This window comes from Ursus arctos, unplaced genomic scaffold (genome assembly GCF_023065955.2).
Source record: "Ursus arctos isolate Adak ecotype North America unplaced genomic scaffold, UrsArc2.0 scaffold_1, whole genome shotgun sequence".
NCBI lineage: Eukaryota > Metazoa > Chordata > Mammalia > Carnivora > Ursidae > Ursus > Ursus arctos.
The window spans coordinates 65902869-65925510 of record NW_026622763.1 but is presented as its reverse complement, the minus strand read 5'-3'; the positions used below and the strand labels follow the sequence as shown (position 1 = coordinate 65925510).

General features: G+C 36.3%; 1 protein-coding gene across 2 annotated transcripts in view; it reads left to right on the top strand.

Moving 5' to 3' along the window:
- The first annotated feature begins 12893 nt into the window (after positions 1 to 12893).
- Positions 12894 to 22642, top strand: part of COL5A2 (collagen type V alpha 2 chain) — a 136823-nt gene continuing 127074 nt past the window's right edge. Inside the window, exon 1 of one of the 2 annotated variants that reach the window (XM_026492346.4) lies at positions 12894 to 13340. In XM_026492346.4, coding sequence (XP_026348131.1) covers positions 13244 to 13340 — 97 coding nt within the window. In that variant the 5' untranslated portion in view covers positions 12894 to 13243. The remainder of the gene's footprint in view (positions 13341 to 22642) is intronic. The other variant, XM_044381339.3, reaches the window with a different exon arrangement.

Genomic DNA, 22642 nt, shown 5'->3' with positions numbered 1-22642 from the left:
TAACCCACTATATGGTTCTCAATGGGGTGTCATTGTGAAAGTCTTTTTCGGTATAAAAACAAAGACTTGGGATTCCACACATGTCATTTTTGTATTTTCTCTATGTAATCAAATCAAATATTTTATAGTAGTTACGTTTGAAACTCTCATAGTCATAAATTGTTAAGGAATAATATTTAGCTTATGTACATTACTTTTAAGCTAATGGAAAGTCTGTTTTTTCCAGGGCAATATCAGATACTTTCTCTCATTATTCTTTCCCATCTTTTCTCTCCAAACACTTACTCTCCTTTTAGCTCATTCTGTTAGATCAACACTCAAATTGGAAGTTCTTTCTGAGTTCAGGCAGTCTGAAGGGAACCCTGCCAAACTAAGGCATTGCTCACTTGTCTTGTCCTTTTACCCACTGAAAATATGTTTTAAATGGCTAAAAATAACTGCAGAATCCTGCACTGTTCATTATTAAGCAAAGAATTGAATAGAGTTCTTCTCAAACAGCCTATTTGTATTTAATCACTCCTCAAATGTAGTAAGAATAATAAGAATGATATTTTATTAATTTTTAGAATTTGTAAAACTCATTCATGAATGGTTCATGTAATAATACTTGGAAATATGAAGGGGCTTTACTGTCTCATTTTTCAAACAAGGACTTGAGCTCTGCCAATGTATGGAGCTCTCCTTAGGTCAAGTGGTTAGTTAGAGGCTGTCCCGGGACTAGAGCTCATATTTCCCATGGCCCAGTATTGTCAGAGATAATATTCTGTTGAACAGTCCTTTCAGAGAGATCACACTTAAAGTTCTTAATGACACAAAAGCAGTTTTTGTTAATTTCCTTGTTTTTTTGTTTTTTTTAAACATAAAATTAGTTTGATTATACTAGCTATTCATTCCCTTTCTTCAGGATTTGGAATTTGGAGCTGTATTTTTCTTTCTAAATACTTCAAAGGGCTAGTAACACTCACAGATTTACATCAGAGAGGGACTTACAAATATGTTTTCCACTTCTCTTTGCTATGTTGATTCTCAGGCTGTTGAAAAACCACTTTGGAGTGAACTTAGAAGATGAAATGAGGTTGCTATGTGAAAAACAGAATTCAAATCTATGTATGGTTACTGATTCATGCACATTTTTTCTTGAGCTATGTCTTCTTTTGGAAGAGAGATATGGGTGTGGTTCCACAAGAAATAAGACCATGCAGAGTATTAGAAATACTTTGGTTTTTGGTTTTTTGGTTTTTTTGCTACATGAATAAAGATGTAGACATGTTATTGATGTCTTTCTATGCCTCTCCAGTGACAGAGCATTCTGGAGAATATAGTCCAGTAGTATGTTAGTTTAGTAAAATCATTAAAAAACCCATAGCACCTTGAAATTTAATAAATAGCATAGATATCATCTTGAAATACTGACTAAGATATTAAAAGGTGAAAATCTTGTTAGGGTTGGGATTTATTGCAGTTTTTTAAATATTTCCTGGCCCCTCTTCCCATTTCCTTTCCTGTAAATACTTTATGCTTTAAAAATATGTTTTACTTAATAAGTTAAGTATTAATCAATTAATTCGTTTTTATTCATATGTATTTTTTATTAATAAGTATTTAAGTTTTACTTAAATATTTCATGCTTTGTACTATTGAGTGGCCTCAATATTGTACCATCGAGATTTAACTCTTCTAGGCTATTAACAATTTTTTAAGCCACTTGAATATTTTCCTCTCTATCTTCCCTAATCTTCATTTAGCCAATCTCTGTTGGAATGCTATCTATTCTTTGAAGCTCTGCTTAAATTCTACCACCTCCATAAACTCCAGATTCCTTGTGACTCTATGTTCTTTTACCCTACCTTATTTTTCTGTTGTTCTGTGTACTTCTATCATAGAACTCATCCTGGTAGTATGTGACTTATAGATATCAATTCTTGTGTCTATTACCACCAAACCAGGTGAGCCCTTGGAGGGCAACGACTATGTCCTACATATATTTGCATCCTCAAAATAATCTCTCAATACATGTGCATTATATTGAATTGCAGATAACTTTTGAAACCAGAACCCTCACTTAATTAACTAGGTAGGATGGATTTATTAGGATGTTCAAGGTACATTTGAAACAACTGTGTGGTGGCTGATGCTCATGCCTCAGGAGCATAGTAACTTCTCAATTCTTTCTTTTATTGACAAGTTCCATATCCCAAATAATTGAAGTAATTTGGAGAAGTTTTAATAGATTCATAAAAAATTGAGCAGAATTGGGAATAAATTTAGTTAATTAAGTGCGCTATGGCTTCTGGAGCTAACTGATGGGCCTTAGAGATTGACTGTAAAATGCAAATTAATAAAGGATCTCTTCCTACAATTAAATGTGTATAAATTTGATTATAGTTAAGGTAACAGGGAGAGAAATTGCCAAAGTTCTAAGTGTCCCTTGATTGTTTTAGCTATGTATTATATTTATGGAAAAGAGATTTCAGATGTTCTAGGGACAATTCTCTAGATTCCTCTCATTCCAAAATCATGGAACTGGAGATGATGCTGAAAGGGAAGGCAAGGCCCATTTATAAAATCTCCCTCATCCAATAATATCTTATGATTGCAATTATTCCAGAGAAAACAAAAGTAAGTCTCTGTAAAACAAGAAAATGAGGTCCATGTGTTCTTCCAAATCTCGGGAGACAATATCACTCACATACTTAAAAAACCTTTAAAATAATGTACTCTCCAACTGGTGAGTGAAACCTGTGTTAGTATTTTTGACGTATTAGGAATAATCACCAGTTTTTATAGTAAGTGATCACAGGAGGCTGTGATTTTCTCACCTTTAGGTGTCAAGGAGGACTCAGATTTATGTGGGTGCAGTAACTTAAGATTATGCTCAAAATCAAGTTTATGAATTGCCTTTTCACCAACTCCTTTTGTATGGGTATATGTTTTTGTGTATGGATGTCTACATATTTTAATTAAGTAGTAGTTAGGGCACTATGATCTAAATATACAGAATGTTTCTGATTTCTAAGCAGTATAATCAGTGAGCCACTGGGTCCTTATGGTGTTTAGGACATTGGAAAGAGCCCAAATGTCCATCAACTGATGAATGGATAAAGAAGATGAGATATATATGTATATGTGTGTGTGCATATATGTATGTATATATATGTATACACAATGGAATATAATGGAATATTACTCAACCATGAATCTTGCCCTTTGCAGTGATGTGGGTGGAGGTAGAGTGTATTATGCTAAGCAAAATAAGTCAGTCAGAGAAAGACAAATACTGTATGATTTTACTCATAAGTGAAATTTAAGAAACAAAACAGATGAACATAGGGGAACATAGGAGAAAGGAGAAAAAAGAGAGGGAAGCAAACTATAAGAGACTCTTAACTATAGAGAACAACTGAAGGTTACTGGAGGGGAGGTGGGTGGGGGGATGGGTTAAATGGGTGATGGGTATTTAGGAGGGCATTGATGAGCACTGGGTATCATATGTAAGTGATGAATTACTAAATTTTACTCTACAAACTAATATTACACTATATGTTAACTAAAATTTAAATAAAAACTTGAAACAGGAAAAAAGAACATTGAAAAATGGCTATATAGTGACACATTTTAATATTAAATATTTTATATTTATAGTTAATATTTTAATATTTATTTATTTTAAAATATTTAATGTATTTATTTGACAGAGAGAGAGTACAAGCAGGGGGAGCAGCAGGCAGAGGGAGAAGCAGGCTCTCCACTGAGCAAGGAGCCCAATTCAGGGCTTGATCCCAGGACCCTGGGATCATGACCTGAGCCAAAGTCAGATGCTTAACTGACTGAGCCACACATTTTTGTATTTAATTAAGACTTCAATTACAATAGTCAGAGCCTATCTGAATTCATAATTGTATATTTATACCAAAATGATTTTACTGATTACTTGAAGATATTTAAATAAAAATTATAATCCAAATGCATCATATATTTTTCATTCAATAATGTCATTTTATTTTCTTAATGATTATTAAAGTACTTGAATATTATAAAGAATTGTGTTATAGGGATTGTGAACAGAAGTTTCTGCCCTTCAGCATTGATTAAGATTTGACCACTGATGGTCATTTCCTATTTGATAGTCTACATTGGAGAGAGGGAGATGGGTTGAATCTTTTTATTACGCATAGATATCTAAAAAAGTATTTTAAAAAATTGGTACTGAGTGCTCTGATATAATCAATAGCTGCTATAGTTATTTTTATTCAAACACTGGACACAAATATGAAATGTGAAACAAAATACAGCATAAATAACACTTAAAATGGCTCTTTTCTATAGAATACTATTCTTTCTTAAGAGCCAATTTGTAAAAACTTTTTGCATATTCTCTCAAAGACAGAGAATTCCTCAGCTCTGCAGAACAACTGAGGTTATTAGAGGAGCTGAAGGAGTAGTTTGCCCCAATATACAGGAAAATTTAAAATATTAAACAAAGTACTGATGGGCTTGTGAAGTGTGATAAAATACATCACATTAATTTCCTTGCCCTCTACTTCCCTCTCCATACCAAGGACACAATTCCCAGACCTCTGGCTGCCACATAATTGTCAACAGAACAATGTAAGAACTGAGAATCGGGTGGACTGAATCACTCCTTATTTTGTTGAGAAACAACTTAAGACTCTTAGGCTTTTAATATTTTAAAAGCAGTATATGGAGCATAACAAGCTCATTTGGTATAAATGGCCTTTGCTGTCTTTGAGTTTCTGGACAATTTCTCCTTTGTAGCCTGTACCTAGTCCTGCCATCTAAAAAGTTTCCCTGAGGGGAAGCCCTGACTCATGGACTCTCATTTTAGCTACAGAGAATTGGCTATTCCAATACAAACAATAATCCGTGTTTTAGGATTTATTAGGCTTCATAAACAATGGATTAATGGTTAAGAATGAGAGAATAAATTTAAACATGTAAACATAGAAATTTAAGAAAAGGAATAAACTGCTGATACATGCAATAGCATGGATGAAATCACAGAACCAGACAAAAAAAGGCTACATACTTTTAAATTTTATTTATATAACATTCTGGAAAGGCAAGGCTATAGGGATGGAAATCAGATCAATGGTGCCAGGGATGGGATGGGAGAAGATTGACTCAAAATGGAGGAACTCTGGGGGGCAAGAAAATAGCCTCTGGTTTGTGATGATGCTTACTTGATTGTATGCATTTGGTTCAAAACTCAAAGAACCATACACCTAAAAATGTGAATTTTGCTCTATTTAAAGTATGCCTCAAGGCATCTGCTGGCTCAGTCGGTAGAGCATGAGACAACTGCAGGTTGTGAGTTCAAGCCCCACATTGGATGTAGAGATTACTTAAAAAAAAATCTTTAAAAAAAAGAAAAAAAATAAAGCATTCCTTAATAAATATAATATGAAAGAAAAAAAAAACAGAATGAGGGAATTACTGGAGCATACTGTGGTAGATAATTAAACTTCCTTATAGTTACCTTAGGTTTTCATCTTTATGTAAATTTTAACAGTTAAATTTTATTTTATTAAGAACCTTTATTGAAGTATTGCTGGCATACAATGTTATATTAGTTTCAGGCATGCAACAGAGTGATTTGACAATTCTATATATTACGTGATGCTCACCATGATAAGTGTAATTACCATAAGTTACTATATACCATTATTTGCAATATTATTGATTATATTTCCCATACATACTTTTCATCCCAGTGCCTAATTTATTCTATAACTGGAAGTTTGTACCTCTTAATCCCCTTTATCTATTTCACTTATCCCCTAGATCTTCTCCCCTCTGGCAACTACTAGTTCTTTATATTTATGTTTCTGTTTCTATTTTGTTTATTTATTCATTTATTTTGTTTTTTTAGATTCCACATGTAAGTGAAATCATATGGTATTTGTCTTTCTCTGCCTGAGTTATTTCACTTAGCGTAATACCCTCTAAGCCCATCCATGTTGTTGCAAATGACAAGATTTTATTTTTTATGGCTGCATAATATTCCATTGTATCCATATCAACAGTTAAATTTTAAACTGATAACAAATTATGTTTTTTAAAAGAAGCACTAATGCTGTTACTTGTTTTTGTTTAACTAGAACACATATAATAATATTACTTTTATGCCAGACATTGTCTAAGAGCTTTACAAATATCAACCTATTGAATCCTCATAACAACCCAGTGAGGTAGGCAATATTATTATTCTCATTATGCAGACAAGGAAACTAAGCTGCAGAAAGACATGCAATTTTTTTCATAGTCACCCAGCTGGTAAGTGATGGGCCAGGATTTGGACTCTGTATAGCTTGAAAGTCTGTGCTCATAACCACGACAATTCTGAAGACTTTATTGTTGTTATTATTATTATTATTTTAGTTTTTCCCAAGCTTTATTGAGTATAATTGATAGTAAAATTATGTATATTTAAGGTATAGAAAGTGATGATTGGATATATTTGTACATTGTGAAATAATAACTGTAATCAAGTTAATTAATACAACCATCATCTCACATAATTACCTTTTTTGTGTGTTTATGGAAAGACTTTTAATACCTATTCTTTTAGCGAATTTCAAGTATACAGTAGTCACCGTGCTGTACATCAGACCTTCAGTCTGCAAACTTTTTTGATACTGCTTTTCTAGTTAGTAAAATTTGAATTATAGTTTAACTATCATGAGGTACAATGGATCAAGTGCTAGGACTTGGAAGCCTATGTTTGAGACTGTTGTTTGCAATGTGTAACTTCTGAAAAGTCACTAATCTCTCTGAATCCCAGTGTAAATGGAAATAATCATCCTGACCATATTACTTTACTGGGTTATTGCAAGTCTCAAAGACTATGTGTGTACTCAAACAATATGTAGAGAAGAGGGTGCTACACAAGCTAATATTATTTATCCGATCACTTCTGATTTTGGCTCACAAGACTCTTCATAACTTCTAAATGTGACTGTTGATTGCCTCAGGAGATAAGATAGTATTTTTGAATGTAAAATCGCAAACTTTTCTCAAAGTATGACTTATTCTGAAAGATATTTAGATAAAAATGAAAGGTTAATTTAAGAAGTTAACAATTTCTAATACAAAAAATTATTTCTAATTATGCCTAGATGTAGAAAGATATATTTTTTAGTACAAATACTCAGCCAGAGGTAACCTATATTTATGTTTAGAGATAGCATTTGTAATTAAATTCTTTGGTTCATATATTTGTTTACTTGAAAAAATATTATGCTAAATGCATTTCAAGGGATTTTCCCAGTATTGTCATTTGTTAAAAAAAAAAAAAAATCAGGGGCCCCTGGGTGGCTCAGTTGTTAAACATCTGCCTTTGGCTCAGGGCGTGATCCCAGGGTCCTGGGATCGAGCCCCGCATCGGGCTCCCTGCTCCGCTGGGAGCCTGCTTCTTCCTCTCCCACTCATCCTGCTTGTGTTCCCTCTCTCGCTGGCCGTCTCTCTCTCTGTCAAATAAATTAAAAAATCTTAAAAAAAAAAATCAGTGATGGAGTTTAAGCTAAGGAAATAAACATCATATAATTTCTTTGAAACTTGACTCCTTGTTACAAGAAGACTATACAGCTGGAGTTCTAAACCTGGATCTGGCAATTTCTTGAGGTATGACTTGACACAAGTTACTTAGCTTCTGTGAGCCTCAATTTCCTTTCTTCATCTGTAAAACAGGAAAAAAAATAGCACTTATCCCATAGCATTGATTTAAGGATTAAGTTAATTAATACATATAAAATGCTTACAAAACATTTGACACATAGTAAGTACTTAATACATTTTACCCATTATTACTATTGTTATGGTTATTATTTTCACAGTAGCTTTTTGCCAGAAAGAGAGTATATGCATAATACACAGGCTTTTTCTGTTCAGAAATTATGGTTCTGCTATTTCATAGCATATACATGCAGAGATGCACCTAATCTGTTACATGCTCTTCTTTGACTCTATTACCAGTTTCTCTTCCCAGCTGAGATAGTTTTTCACCAGGACCACCATTTTCCTAGTCCTCTCGGTTGGCATCTTAGAATCATTTTTATTTATGCTCACTACCCTTCTGTCATGCCCTTTCAATCATCAGGTTCTACTGATTCTTTACCGAATGACATGTGTTCAACAAATAACTATTGGGCAAATATAAATAACCAAACAATGTTTGTAGTCCTAGGGAGCTTTCAGTCTGGTAGGAGAAACAGACATGTAAATATCATGCCATGTTAGCAAGGCCTGTACAGAACATGTCGGTCGGTTCTATGAAGGAACAGGCTGGTTTGTCTGTACGGAAGGTGGGCTAGTAAAATTTAAGCTTTGCCGGCTCTATCATCCTCTTAGTTGGCAGAGATGTCCTCCTTAATCTTTCCTTTTATCTAACTTCTCAGTGACTGTATTTCCAAAGTACATCTGGAATCCCTCTGCTTCTTTCTGTTTTCACCGCACTTCCCCAGTCTAAGCCACCATCATGTCCCATTGGGAGTAAAAGGGTTTCCTAACTTGTGTCCTCACTTGCATTCTTGCCTTGGTAGAAGCCATTCAGATTTTTTAAAAATCAGCACATTAGAGTGCATTATTCCAATGAGAATCTTTATTAGATTCTCATTGCATTTAGAAAAAAAATCTAAACTCCTCTCTGTGACCTGTAAGACTTTACTAACTGACCCTAGCCAGAAAGGGCTTTCTATTCTTGCCCATTCAAGGCTTATTCCTATATATGGTAAGAGGAATAATGACCTTCATTAGATGTCCATGTTTTAATCTTTGGAAACTGTGAATATGTTACTTTTCATTCAAAAAGGATTTTGCAGATGTGATTAAAGATCTTGAGATGGGAGAAATTATCCTGGATTATATAGGCGGAACCAACACAGTCACATGTGTCCTTAAATGCAGAGAACCTTTCTTGCCTGCCGTCAGAGAAAGAGATGTGGCCACAAAAATAGTGTCAGCATGATGCTATGTTGCTGGCTCTGAAATGGAGAAAGACGCTGTGAGAATGCAAGTGACCCCTAGAAGTTTAAAAAGACAAAGAAATAGACTCTCCCCAAGAACCTCTATAAAGAAATGCAGGGCCCGCTGACACGTTGATTTTAGCCCAGCAAGACCCAGACTTGTGACTCATGGAACTGTAAGGTAGTACGTTGTATTGTTTTAAACGACTAAGTTTGTGATAATTTTTAAGGCAGCCATAGAAAAGTAATATATCATTCCAGGCCACTTACACTTGCTGTTCCTGCTTGGGATGATATTTTCTCCCAGTTCTCTAGGGATAGATACTTTTTCGAGTTTTAGGTCTCAGATTCACTGTTACCTCTTTCATGGTTCTGCCCTGATGGCCCTAATCTGTAGCATTCTTCCCACCACCAACTCCTGAACAATTCTAAAACAATACACTATTTATTTCCTTCATGGCATATCATTGTCTGGAATTACCTGTTTGAATATTTGCTCACTTATTTATTGCTGCTTTTCCACTCAAGGCTGTAAGCTCCACAGCATCAGGGACCTCGTTTTTGTTGTTCACAGATATATCCTTAGTTCCTTGAGTAGAACCTGGCAAATACTAGGCATTCAACAAATATTTGTTGAATAAAGGAATGAATTAGACCAGGGAAATGGCTATTTCAGGCAAAGGTCAGAGCCTGAGCAAGATTCTGAGGTGTGAAACTGCTTATGTGCCTGGGAAAAATGAAGCCAAAAGTGGAAAGCAGAAAGAAATGGAAACCAACAAATAGGCATTTTCCTCTTTCCCTTCCTGCTCCCCTCCCCCACCTCCTCCTCCCGTTTTTCTTCTTTTAAAATCTCATATAATTATATCTTGTAAGTACTTGGGAGTTAATTTAGTTTTTTAAGAAAGAAGAAATAAGGGGCGCCTGGGTGGCGCAGTCATTAAGCGCCTGCCTTCGGCTCAGGGCGTGATCCCGGCATTCTGGGATCGAGCCCCACATCAGGCTCCTCCACTAGGAGCCTGCTTCTTCCTCTCCCACTCCCCCTGCTTGTGTTCCCTCTCTGCTGGCTGTTTCTCTCTCTGTGAAATAAATAAAATCTTAAAAAAAAAAAGAAAGAAAGAAAGAAAGAAAGAAAGAAAGAAGAAATAATTGAGTGAAGAACTGCATAACAAAATCAACAAGACTTGGCCATCAATTGGTTGTAGGTTGAGGGAGAAGGGTGTCTTCCTATGTTCCTGATCTTTGGGACTAGAATAATGGTGACAGTGTTAATGGGTATAAAGAACAATGAGAGATAAGGTTTCATTTCGGACTCTGAAAGTTTCAGGGATTTATCCAGAGAAAGATGTTCAATGCAGATACTCAGAAATACAAGTCTGCATATCTACAACTGAGGAGGAAAGTCTTGAATAGAAATCATTAGCATGTAAAGGGAAATAAAGTCTAGGGATCTAATAGTTAATATAGCTCAAGAGAATGGGCAAGGAGGATAAAATGCTGATAGGACATGCTGGAAAGCTCAATAACTCTCTGAAAGGAATTAAAAAAGGAAGTTTGGCTAGAAAAGCGGGGGTATAAGAGAAGTATGTGGGACCAGGGAGTCTCGGGAGGAAGGAGTTTCAGTAAGAAGGGAGTAGTCAGAGTATCAAATACTACAGGGAGAAAAGACAAAAGGTCTTTGGGTCTATCAACAAAGAGGTATTGATGTCTGTCTCCTGCAGCGCTGGTAATGATATTCTAATGAGGGGTGAAGTATAACTGGGAAGTGAGGAAGTGGAAGGAAAAAAAGGAGACTATAGAAGATGACTAGTTAGGGGAAATTTGGGGGGGGGGGTTGTTTCTTGAGGATAGAGAGGAGGACACAGAGTAGTGACCTGAAGGAGATGTGAAAGGACGGGATAAAGAGTACAGAGGGAAGGACCGACCCTGAAGGTGCTGAGACATCTTTTCTTTGGAGACTGGAAATACTAGTGTCAGATCTAATACCTAGGAAGAAGTGAGAATACTCACTTTGGAGTCAGACATTTCTGAAAAAGAACCCTAAGTCTACCACTTAGTAGCTGAGCAAACTTGAGCAGGTAAACTTCTTTGAACCATTAATCTTTATAAATGATTTAAGAAAAATAATAAATAACTCTGAAGGTTGCTGTGAAAGTCGATTTGGTACAGACTTACCAGGAGATATGTATTATTATAATATGTACACTTGGGAGGGGCTTCCTTGAAAATGTGCTGGATTTCTGAGCTCCCCACTTAAGCACTGAGGCCTAGAATCAGTTCTTCTAGGACTAAGAAATGGTTGAGTCCTCTATACTGAATGCAACCACATCTATGAAAGCAACACACCTGGTCAACACCTGTGTACGTTTTACTCTTTTCCAAGTTGTAACGTAGCATCCTAAAGCCGATCATAGAGGAAAAGCCCAAGTCACAAAGCTCACAAAGACGAGCTAATTTATCACAGCTGTCCTGAAAATATTTGCTATGTCCCCATCACACCATATGCTTTTGGTTTGATGGGAAGAAGAGGCTGAAACTGGAGGGAACCATGAGAGGTTGAATTGTGTTTTTAATCTTTCTTATAAGAGTGAAAAATTAAACTGAGAGGTACAGGGTTAGAGCTGCTTGGAATATTTCCCCAGAGATTCTAGCTCCAAGCTAAAATTCAAATGTTCTTGGATTTCTTCTATTAAAATGACAGTGCATTACTTACCTAATCGCACCCTATAATCTCTCCATTCTCTGAATTTCTGCTTGGATTAATGCACCCATACATATTTATATGCTCTGGCTTGTATTTGCTTCATGTAAATTTATTTATTTATTTTTTTAGCATCTATATGTGTTCCTTAAAGGCAACGGGCATGGCTTTCACTTCTTTTGGGTCACTGTCTCCCTCAGTGCTTAGCACAGTGCAAGGTGCCTGATCACTGCTGAGTTACTAGAGACAGTTGACTCACCTGTATTATATACCGCAGCCATTCTAGGTGGACTCAAGGAAGCAAATGTATTAGATTATGTAGGACATTCTGAGGTCATTAAGATCTTGGCAAGCATGAGGAATGGCCCCAAAATTGATAAATACTGCTGTTAAATGGCATGTGTCACTGGGACTGCCACAGTCCCTGAAAAACTGTAGAAATAATAACACCACCATCTACTCTTATGTAGCTCTTTGTAATTTGGAACTTAGTTAATAATATATTACTCATTTTAGTGCCACTAAACCCTGTACACTGGTCAGGGCAAAGCCCTTTTCTCAAATGAGAAAATAGGAGTGCACAGAGATAAAGGAGTTTGTGTTTACGAAATTGGTAAGTGGCAGAGCTGTTGTTTAAAGCGAGACTTTCTGCATCCAGATGCAGTATACTTCCCATCCCTTTACACGAACATAGTAGACTGGTTTTTGACAGAATAAAACTTTCTGGGACAAGAGGGACCTGCAGATGTGTTCCCCCAAACAAGAGATGTGGAGAAATCCAGAGATAATCTTAAAGTATGACGCATTACAAATTTGTTTGTCTAAAACAGACTCTTCACCTGGACTTGACTTGGGCACAGTTTTAATCGTCCCCTTCCAGAATCTGGGCAAAGAAACTGAATCTGGCAAGGAGATAAGAATACTTCCTCTTCAGTCAAAAGAAAGGGTTAAAATTTGATCCTTTGCAAGTTTAAGGTGGACAAGAGCCCTGGATTATCTAGACACCAAAAACTAGGCTAAAAGGCTGTATTTCCTCCCTAATGTCTTTTTCAGCTTATAGGGAAAAAGTGAAGGGGTGTGTGTCTGGGGGAAGGATTAGGGAGGGGAGAATAGGACTATTTTCTTCTAACAGTCTGTCTTTAAAAAAAAAAAAAAGAAGGAGGAGGAAAAAAAAGAGAAATAAAAGTTTGTTTCTGTGATTAAGCCTCCATTTATGTTTAAAACATAAATGAAGTAGGGACAGTTCAAGGCACAGAGGCGCGTGTTCTGATTTGGTTGTTTACCATCAATCAGACCGTTGCTTGGCAGACACTGGATGGTTATGAGCCTGAACAAGCTGAAAAGGGGCAGGAAAAGAAGTGGAGGCAGCATTCTTCCTATTTAAAGCTGCATCGCTTGAAAAAAGTTTTCTCAGACTGTGCTGGAGCTGGTGCTGAAAAAGGGGGTTTGCAAAGGCTGCCCCGGGGCCGGTGCTGAAAGAGCCCGCAGCTGACTTCATGGTGCTACAATAACCTTAGAAACTACTTTTCACTCCCAGGAGGACCCACATGTCTAATATTTAGACATGATGGCAAACTGGGTGGAAGCAAGACCTCTCCTCATTCTTACTGTTTTATTAGGGCAGTTTGTCTCAATAAAAGCCCAGGAAGAAGGCGAGGATGGTGAGTTTGCCGTTTGCTTTGCTTGTGGTGTTTCTTGCGCGGTTTGGGAAATAGGTGGAATGTTAAGCCTCGGGAAGGAAGAGCGTGAAGAGGAAGTTCTGGTTTGAAGTTGAGAAGGGGGCTGACAGATTTGCACCTGGGAAACGGATCGGAAGACAATCAGGATGTCCGTAAATCCGGAGCTTCTACATCTGCCGTGGGGCAGAGTCCACTACTGAATATTTCTGGGGCAGTCTAGGCTAAGTCCTTTTGCCTGAATGTGGAGAGTGGGAAGTTTAAAAGAAAAGAAGAGTGCTTAAAACGGAGCACTAAGGGCACTTTTAGTCAGAGGAGCTCTGTTCTGTGGGCTGGAGTTTCAGAGCAAGGGAAAGTCGCAGCAGAAGCTGGGTAGGGTGGAGTCTTTTTTGTACTCAACGTCAGCTGCTTCATACAATTCTTTGTTTAGAAAAACCTCTGCAGCCACTCTGATAACTGATTTTTCTTTGTCTTTGGCTCCTTGTTCTTCTCTCTTTACAGACTTTTACTTCTTTCCCATTTTTATTTGTGATCTTAAAACTGCTTTTGCTTACTGAGAGACAGTCTCGTTTACTTCTCCGTGGCAGAGCCTGATAGAAGCCAGATTTCTTAAACAGCGGTATTTTCCCACCCTACTGACTTGATTATCAAGACAGTGGTGGTTCCCTGCTGGATGGCAGAAGGCAGCAAATCGCCATGCCTTGTATAGAATGTATTTATCATGGAGTATTTGCATGGGCATTATCCTTTAGACGAACGTTTCTTTTCTTTTTTTTCTATTTTAAGAGGAACCTTGTCTGGTTACCATTTTTTTTTTTTCCCACTATGCAGTTTGCTCATGTGAGGGTTGGGTTGTATGGTATGGTTAAGCAAAAATGCCTGGCTGCTATAGAATATAAGAAAATACTTAATTTGGTTCCACTGACTATTAAATCCTTATTCTCCAGACATGTTCTTTTTCATAATTGGCCATTATAGTTTTTTGTAACTATTTAACATCAAACTCAAGTTTTTAAAACTCAGCACATTTAAACTTTTCTGTTATTGTCCTTCATATATACTTTAGTGTGTGTGTATATATATATATATATGCAGATATATACACACATTTTTGTATGTATATATTTTTTAATACCTACTTCTGTGTCTTTTTGCTCTGAAGATGGTCATAAAATTAACCTAGAGGCCACAAGTTCTAAGAATCATTTTCAGAGTGAAAATAAGAATGTGAGATGAATACCCAACAATCTGTCCAGAGTCCCATAGAGGGGGCACTTTCTAAAATCTTGGAACTTTTTATGTTACTTTTTATGTTTTCAAAAATGAGGCAATTTACAAAAGGTGAAACTTTTAAGTTTCTTTGTACTGGTGTGAAAAACATGCGTTGTTGTGGAAGGGTGGGGAAAATAATTGGGAAGTAGAAGTCAAGCAAGGGAAGAGAAAAAACACAGAGAAATTACAAAAGAAATAGCAAATCTAATTATAAAAGGGACGGTTCACTCCCCTCCCCCACCAAAACAATCAACAATTTTAATTTAAAACTTAACACAACGTTCCTTGTTAATATATTTTTAAAAAACTTACTTTTATAAAGTGTGGAAATAATTGAACATGTGAATAAATGAAAGAAGAGTTTCATGAGGTCTATGGAATAGGCCATATGTTAACAGACTTCCCCAAATAGTTGTAATTACTCTGTAGGTGTTTCTGAAAAATAAGGAGAGCTTAATTTTTCTTAGTATTAATTTACATAAATGTTAGAAATTTGTTATTTGGTGCAAACCTGTCCCCATGTCCATACCAACCTCTCTTCCCCCAATATAATCAAATAGCACAGCAACTGGAATCCCAAATATCAGACTTTACAGAAAAAGTATAATTCCTTGCGTTCACATTGCAAAAAATAAATTCCTCTGTTTTATTACTCGACCTAGGAGACTATATGTGATAAAAATTCAATAGCAAAAGGAAGTAGTATGGCCCTAATTAACAGTAACCTAGAAAAGAATTCCGGAATCCAGTATATTCAGAGTTTTGTAACTTGTATTGTACTTACTTACCGTGCGTATTTTGGTTTCAGTTATATTGAATGGATACTTGGCAATACTTTATTTCCCCTGTTCAGGCTTGACACAAGCTTAATAAACGTGTCAGAATTTTGAAACTCCATGTGATTTTAAGTTTGGGGAAGAGTAAGTTCAGGTAAATGCTTTAAAGAAATATCTAAGGTACACATTCAAAACAAGTATGTTTTTCAAATTTTAGCCATAACTAAGTCGTATAATGTGGTGTTGACTTTGAGTACAAATATGTCCCCTTTGAAATGGAGAAACATGTTATCACATGTAAGTGGATATTACAAACTTTCATATTTTTCTTTTCAGTACTTGAGGGTGTATTTTTCATCTATTTGATTGTGGTCGTTTACCAGAAATGTAAACATAAGCATAGTGCCTGCCTGATAGAAAATCTTATGAATGATTAGATAGAAGTAAGTAAATCAAGTTTTAGGCCTTTTAGGCCCAACATTGCTACTTGTTAATAAATTTTAAGAACTGAATTGGTTTTTTAAATTCCTAAGAACTGAAAAAATAAAATAGAATAAAAAAACTTTCTAAGAACTGAAAGGAAGTTGGGCTAACTTTAGTTGAAACTATTAAGTAACCAGAATCAGAGTTAAGATGACAAAATCAGCTTTTCATGAGTTTTCGGGTATGTGTGTTTGTTATGGTGGTGGTGGGGTGCTTTAAAAGTTTTCCTTTTTGTTTTTTGTAGGAGAAAATACTAGGGTATTTATAGTAATTTTTACATTCCTAAACAAAGTTCTAACACCTAGTGAGTTATACACATTCTTGCTATTAGAAATGGACAGACTTACTCTTAGAAAATCATCTTTGGTATGAATCATTGATTTCAACAACAGAGAAGTAACAGAAGAAGGAAAGGTACAGAAATGTACCATTTTATTTCCAGAGGCCAGGCAAGTAACATGAACAAGTGAAGCAAGTGAGTGTTTTACATCAACAGGGAATGATGGGCCTGTGGTGAACTGAAGATGCATGCCCACTTTAAAGCATTCAAAGCTAACATTTTCAGAAAGCATTGCATAAGCCAAATGCAATATATCTGAGTGCCAAGTTTGGCTCATGGACCATAAATCTGCAGCCTTCTTGTTGCAACCCTACACTGATATTCTGGACCCAACCCGACTTCTGATTACTAAGAGATGAGGGGCTCACAGTCCTTTTTATATCATGGTCTCTTGCATTTTATTATGCTATATCTGCCATTTATCTCATCGTTAAAATACAAATTTGAAGACACATGCTTATTGCTCACTACTACTTGGATCAGATCATTTTAAAGGAAGTAGAGAATATGAATACATAGATTAAGATACTTGATCACCCATAAATCGTTTTATACTCATTACTATTGAAATAGATACTTTGGATCATGTAGGACATGCAAACATTTCTTTTTTAGTGGATGTTTTAATTTAAGTTCAGCTGCATCTAGCAGAATTCAATAGTGGGTTTTTTTTCCCCTTTTTAAAAGAAGCTTTTAGTTAAGTAGTGAAAGGCTGGTATATTAGCTCTACAAAGTCATCAAAGACTCAATCTCTTTCTCGTTCTCTACTCTTATATCCCTAGGGTATAATCCTTGAAGTTATGGTCCTAGATGGCTGCTGGGGTTCCAGCCATTACATTTACTTTCCAGGCATCTGGATAGAGGATGAGAGACAAAGGTGGTGATTCTTCCTTTTTCCATGGAGACAATTAGGTCTTCATTCCATTTCAGCTTACTTAGAGTGGCTGGAATTTAGTCATATAGTCACACAAAGCTACAAGAGTGGCTAGGAAATGTAGTCTTTTTGCTGGGTAGCACTAGCTATGTATTCTACTGAATAGAGTTATGTTATGAAGGATATAAAAGAGAGAATAGTTGTTAGGAAGCAACTATAGTCCTGACCACAGTGAGTGTCAGCCACTTTCAGTGGAACAGATCTTCTAGTTTCAATGGGCAGGATATAGTCATGTGATCAGATCTACCCTGGCTATTGTTCACTTCTGAGTAGTCTGAGTAGTCCCAAGAACACTGGATGGCACTTAAAGTAGGCTGCAGTTCTTTTTTTCCTAATTCTTGTCAGTTAAATTTAGAAGTACCTATAACTTTTATCCCAACTAAAATGAGGCTTTACTTTGAAGAGTATAACTCTATATATGTAGACTGTAGATCGATAAAGATAAATTTTTTAGACTTATTTATTTGAAAAAGAAAGAGAGAAGAGAGAGCTTGGGGGAGGAGCTGAGGGAGGAGGCTAGAGAGTCTTTGAGGCAGACTTGGCACTGAGTTTTGTACCCTGATGGGAGGCTCAGTCTCAGGACCCTGAGATCACGACCTCAGCTGAAACCAAGAGTCAGCCACACTCAACAGACTGTGTCACCCAGGTGCCTCAATACAGATAAATTTTTTATGTTGACAAATACAACATATGCTTTGACCATGACTCTTTAGGTTAGTAGGTAAACAGTTCACAGATCCGTGTTGAGCTGGCTGAATAATCATCTGAAGAGCTTGTTACCAATATAGATTCTAGGCTCCTATCCTTTCCAAATATCCCAGTTTAGTAGATTTGGATGGGATTTGGGAAGCTCTCTAGGTGATTCTGATTCATGTTGGTTAACCACTGTATTACATCTCTGCCTAACAGTCTTTTGATCTTGATGTAGACCAGTTGGCTTCTTGTTCCAAGACTACACAACTGTGACTTGGTAGTAACTTGCTATTCCAGTTATTCCTTTCAGTTACAAGGCTGCCTAATTAAGGTTTGTAGATAAACCATTGCAAATTCACTGTCATTTCTGGAAAAATAACTCAATGCCCAAATCCTCTTCATAGTAGCTTAGGTAAGTCATTTTACTATACTCTGAGCAAATGTTATTAAAATATATTTCCAGGTGAATATATAGTTTTCATTTTCTCTCTTTTACTTCCTGTTCTTCATACTTTTAGCACTGTCCCTGCAGACCTACAATTCATTGTGTTGATCATTCTAGAAATGCACATAATGCTGGATGTGAGGTAAAAACAGAAAGAGAAAGCTTTGTTTAGAGGAGCTGGGACTTACAAGATTGGAATCATGTTAATCTATGGTCACAGAAAGAAATCTGTTTAATCAGACAATGTGCTCCTGCTTGAAGGACAGTCCATACATCATCACTTGGCCTTTTATCACATTTATAAAATGTTTAAAAGTCAGTCATTTTTTGACCTACCATTTTTTGCTCTGAGATCACAACATTGAAAAAATTAGATTACATATGAGAGATATAGTAATGGTAGGAGAAAAGACTAAAATTGTTAGTTTTTAATTGACTCATTGTATAAATTTGGGCAAGTTGTACAAGTTTATATAAAACGATGGAGTTGGGAAGAGATTGACAATTCAGTTTTTTCTCTTAATTTCTTTCCATGTAAATTTCATCTAAATTTCCTGTAAGACTGCTGAGTCATGATAGTCAGCATTTTTTAAAGTATCTACTTTTGGCATTTGCTGGAGGGGGCACACTATCCTATGGAAAATTTTGCTTTAAAATTGTGTCCACTTTGGCAACCTTAGTGTTTTTATTATATTTTATTGATATGTTCAAAACTAAGCCCTTCAGAAAAAATCAAGGTGGTTTTCATCTTATACTGAATATATTCTCTAAGGAATAGTGTATAAGAGACATCACAATAGTGCAAGATTCTTCTTATCCACATGCCTTCTATAGAAGAGGTAGCAATGTTAACAATATTAATGAATTACTATTAATAAATTAATGGAACCTTGTACCTGTAGCTCTGTGGTATAATGTTCAAACTCAAAAATGTTTACATGCTTTTATTTTTTTTTAACGTTTCTCCTGGGAAGGAGAAAAGACATCTCACTGTTTCTTTCTTTCTTTCTTTCTTTCTTTCTTTCTTTCTTTCTTTCTTTCTTTCTTTCTTTCTCTTTTTCTTTTTTGGGTGTCTGCTCAATTAGTATTATAAATTCAGTTTCAAGAGACAACAAATATATTCTCAGTAGAAGTGTTGCTTGTATCATAAGCGTCGTAGCCTTAAGGTAGTCTATATACTCTAGTAAAGAAAGTAAGCCCAGTCCAACAATCACTGGGAAAATACCTGGGTTCTGGTCCATCTCCATTATTTAGCAGTTTTGCAACCTGCAAAGAGTGCTTTAGCCTCACCAGACCTTTGGGTGCTAATCTCAAATTGGGAAAATGTACACACCCCTGTCAGTCTGATGGGACTCTTAGGCAGATCATTTGGGAACTTTACCTGAAGATAATTTTAGAACACTAAAATGAGACACAGAAAGTGATATTACAATCTGATTTCAGTCACCACAGATACAAACCTTAGTGGCATATTTTTGACTTTTACCTAATCTTTGAATTTGTTTTGAAAAATCTTCTTGATTTGTTTCCCTCCTATATTTTGTTTGTTTGTTTGTTTCCCATTTCTCAGGCGAACTTGCTCCATTAATCACGCTCTCTTTGCTATAACTACAACCACTTCCTTTCTCTGGGGTCTTTCCCCTTATCTGGTAAACAAGCTCAACTCCCTCCCAGGGCCTGTGTCTGGCTCCCACCCTTTCTTAATTCTTAGTCCAGCTGCTTTAAGAGTAGTATAGTTTTCTGCCTCTGCCTTCATGCCCACACTCTTCCCAATGCACTCTGACTTTTGCCCCCTCTATTCTAGTTAAGCTGCTCTAGTAACATGAGGACTAAAATGTGTGATGTTCCAGTAGGGCCCTTTTATCTGTTTTATCAGGCCTTTCTCCTTTATTTGATACAATTGACCACTCCAGCTTTCCTGAAAGACTATTCTCTGAAAGTTGTCTCTCTAGCTACCTGACCTTTTCCTCTCAGCTTCAGAGGCAACTTCTCCTTTTTCCCTTTGCCCCTGCTTTTTTTTCCTTACAAAATTTGGTTCACTGGTCTTCCCTGTCTATTCTCTTCCTAGATCATCTGGGAATCACTCTCAGGATTTTGCTTAACAGCTAACTGCTGAGAATTCTCAAATCTCTCTCTGCAATCCTGACCAGTGTCCTACTGATGGGCCGTAAGCACTTCAAGTTCAGTGTATCTAAAACTCAACTCATGATCATCCCTTCAAGACAAGACCATCTTTCTTATGTATTCCTTATATCAGTTAATGGCAGCATCATCTTACCTGGTCACTCAAGCAAAATTCCAATCAGTCACTAAATTTTACCATTTTATCTGCTAAATATTTCCCAAATATACCTCTTCTCCCTCTCTTCTACAAATGCCTCAGTTCAGGCCCACGTCAAATCCCTGGATTACTGCAATAGGATTTAAATTCCCTACTATGCCTCCTATGTGGCCACTTCCTACTCATATGTGTATAGACCCCCTCTGTTGCCACTGTGATATAAAGCTAAAACCTGCTTAGTTCATTACCAGCCCTTTCACCTTCTGCTGACTCCCATAAAGAATAATGTTAAGGCTCCATGGGGCGCCTGGGTGGCACAGCGGTTAAGCGCCTGCCTTCGGCTCAGGGCGTGATCCTGGCGTTCCGGGATCGAGCCCCACATCAGGCTCCTCCGCTATGAGCCTGCTTCTTCCTCTCCCACTCCCCCTGCTTGTGTTCCCTCTCTAGCTGGCTGTCTCTATCTCTTTCAAATAAATAAATAAAATCTTTAAAAAAAAAAAAAAAAGAATAATGTTAAGGCTCCTAAGCATGGCATACAAGATGTTCTATGATCTGGCTCATTTCTAGAATTTTAGTCATATCAGCTGTCACTCTCTGCCTCAAAATAAGAAATTGCTTGTAGTTCCCAACTTCCACTGTAAATACACACATGTACTTTTCCTTTTTTTACTTACATCTGCTTTCCAGATTCCACTCCATGTTATGAATTCATTTCATGTATTAGGTATGTGATAATTATTCCATGCATATATACCAATTGAATATTATTTTTGAAAATCTAAAAAAATATTTACCACCATTTATTCAAGTATTAGTGAACTTATTTCAAATTCAGTTTTTGCAGATTTGCATAATCTTGAGCAAATTTTTTATTTCTCTTAGTTTCTTCATCTATAAAATTGGAATAGTAATATTTACCTCAAATAATTGTTGTGAAGACTATCATGTATATAAACCACGTATGTCGTATGGATCCTGACAAATAGCAGGAGCTCATTAAATGATAGTTGATACTGTTATTCCATTACTATTTAATTATATAGCAGTAACAATAAATGCTTATTAGGTGATTATGAGAATGAAAATGTTAGATATTATAGAAAAATGAAAGAAATAATTTTTGCTCTCAAAGAGATGAAAGTCTAGCATAAAACTTTTAAAATGCAAATTTTCCTACCGTTGTATTATGGTCATTTTGATAATAATCAAAATATGCAACTAATTTCTAACTGGGCTATATTTTAAACCCATTTAAAAATTTTACTCCTCAAACAGTAGAGTTTTATTTTATTGGCTCCTTGTGTAGGTTTACTGTGGGGAAAAAAACAAAAGAAACAAATATCTTTCCATTGGAGACTGTCTCATGGCCATGTGGTTTGAAGCACCACGCCGCCTCTCCCATTTCACACCCTGCACACACATTTCATTCTCTGCAATGGTTTCCAGTGTGTGAGCAAGCCAAGCACGATTCCTTCCATGCCCCAGTGCTACCTCATGCCTGTCTACCAACTATGTCTGTTTCAGAGTTTATTTTCTGAAACTATAATAGTCATAAAAGTCTCTGTTCGAAATTGGAAGCTTATTTGCCACACTGCATTGCTCTGGGTTGCATTTGGAATGAGAGGAATTGGTTCACGACAGAGGGATTTACAAGGCAGCTCCCAGGACTATTTGGATACAGTCATGGGGGTGACCATCTTTTCCCAGACTTTGCAGCAAGCCTCTTCATTTTCCAAAGGCTGCTGGTTTCTTCACTCTTTTTACTCCCTGGATATTTTTGTGAGGTTTACTCCAGAAAGCAGAAACTGGTGGTGTTTTCACCCAGGGAAGTAGGCACATTATTCACACTCACTCGCACTTTCCTTACTTTGCTGCACTTTTCTTTCTTCTCAGTTTTTTAAACTTAAACAAAATGACAGGTTTGATTTAGAGGGATGTATGCATATGGAAACTCACCAGCTAATTTGTTGCTGTGAATTATTTTAATTAAATCTGTATTATTCAGTATGGTGGTTCTGTGGCCATCAGTTTTAGATTTTTTCCATCATGGACTTCTAAAAATA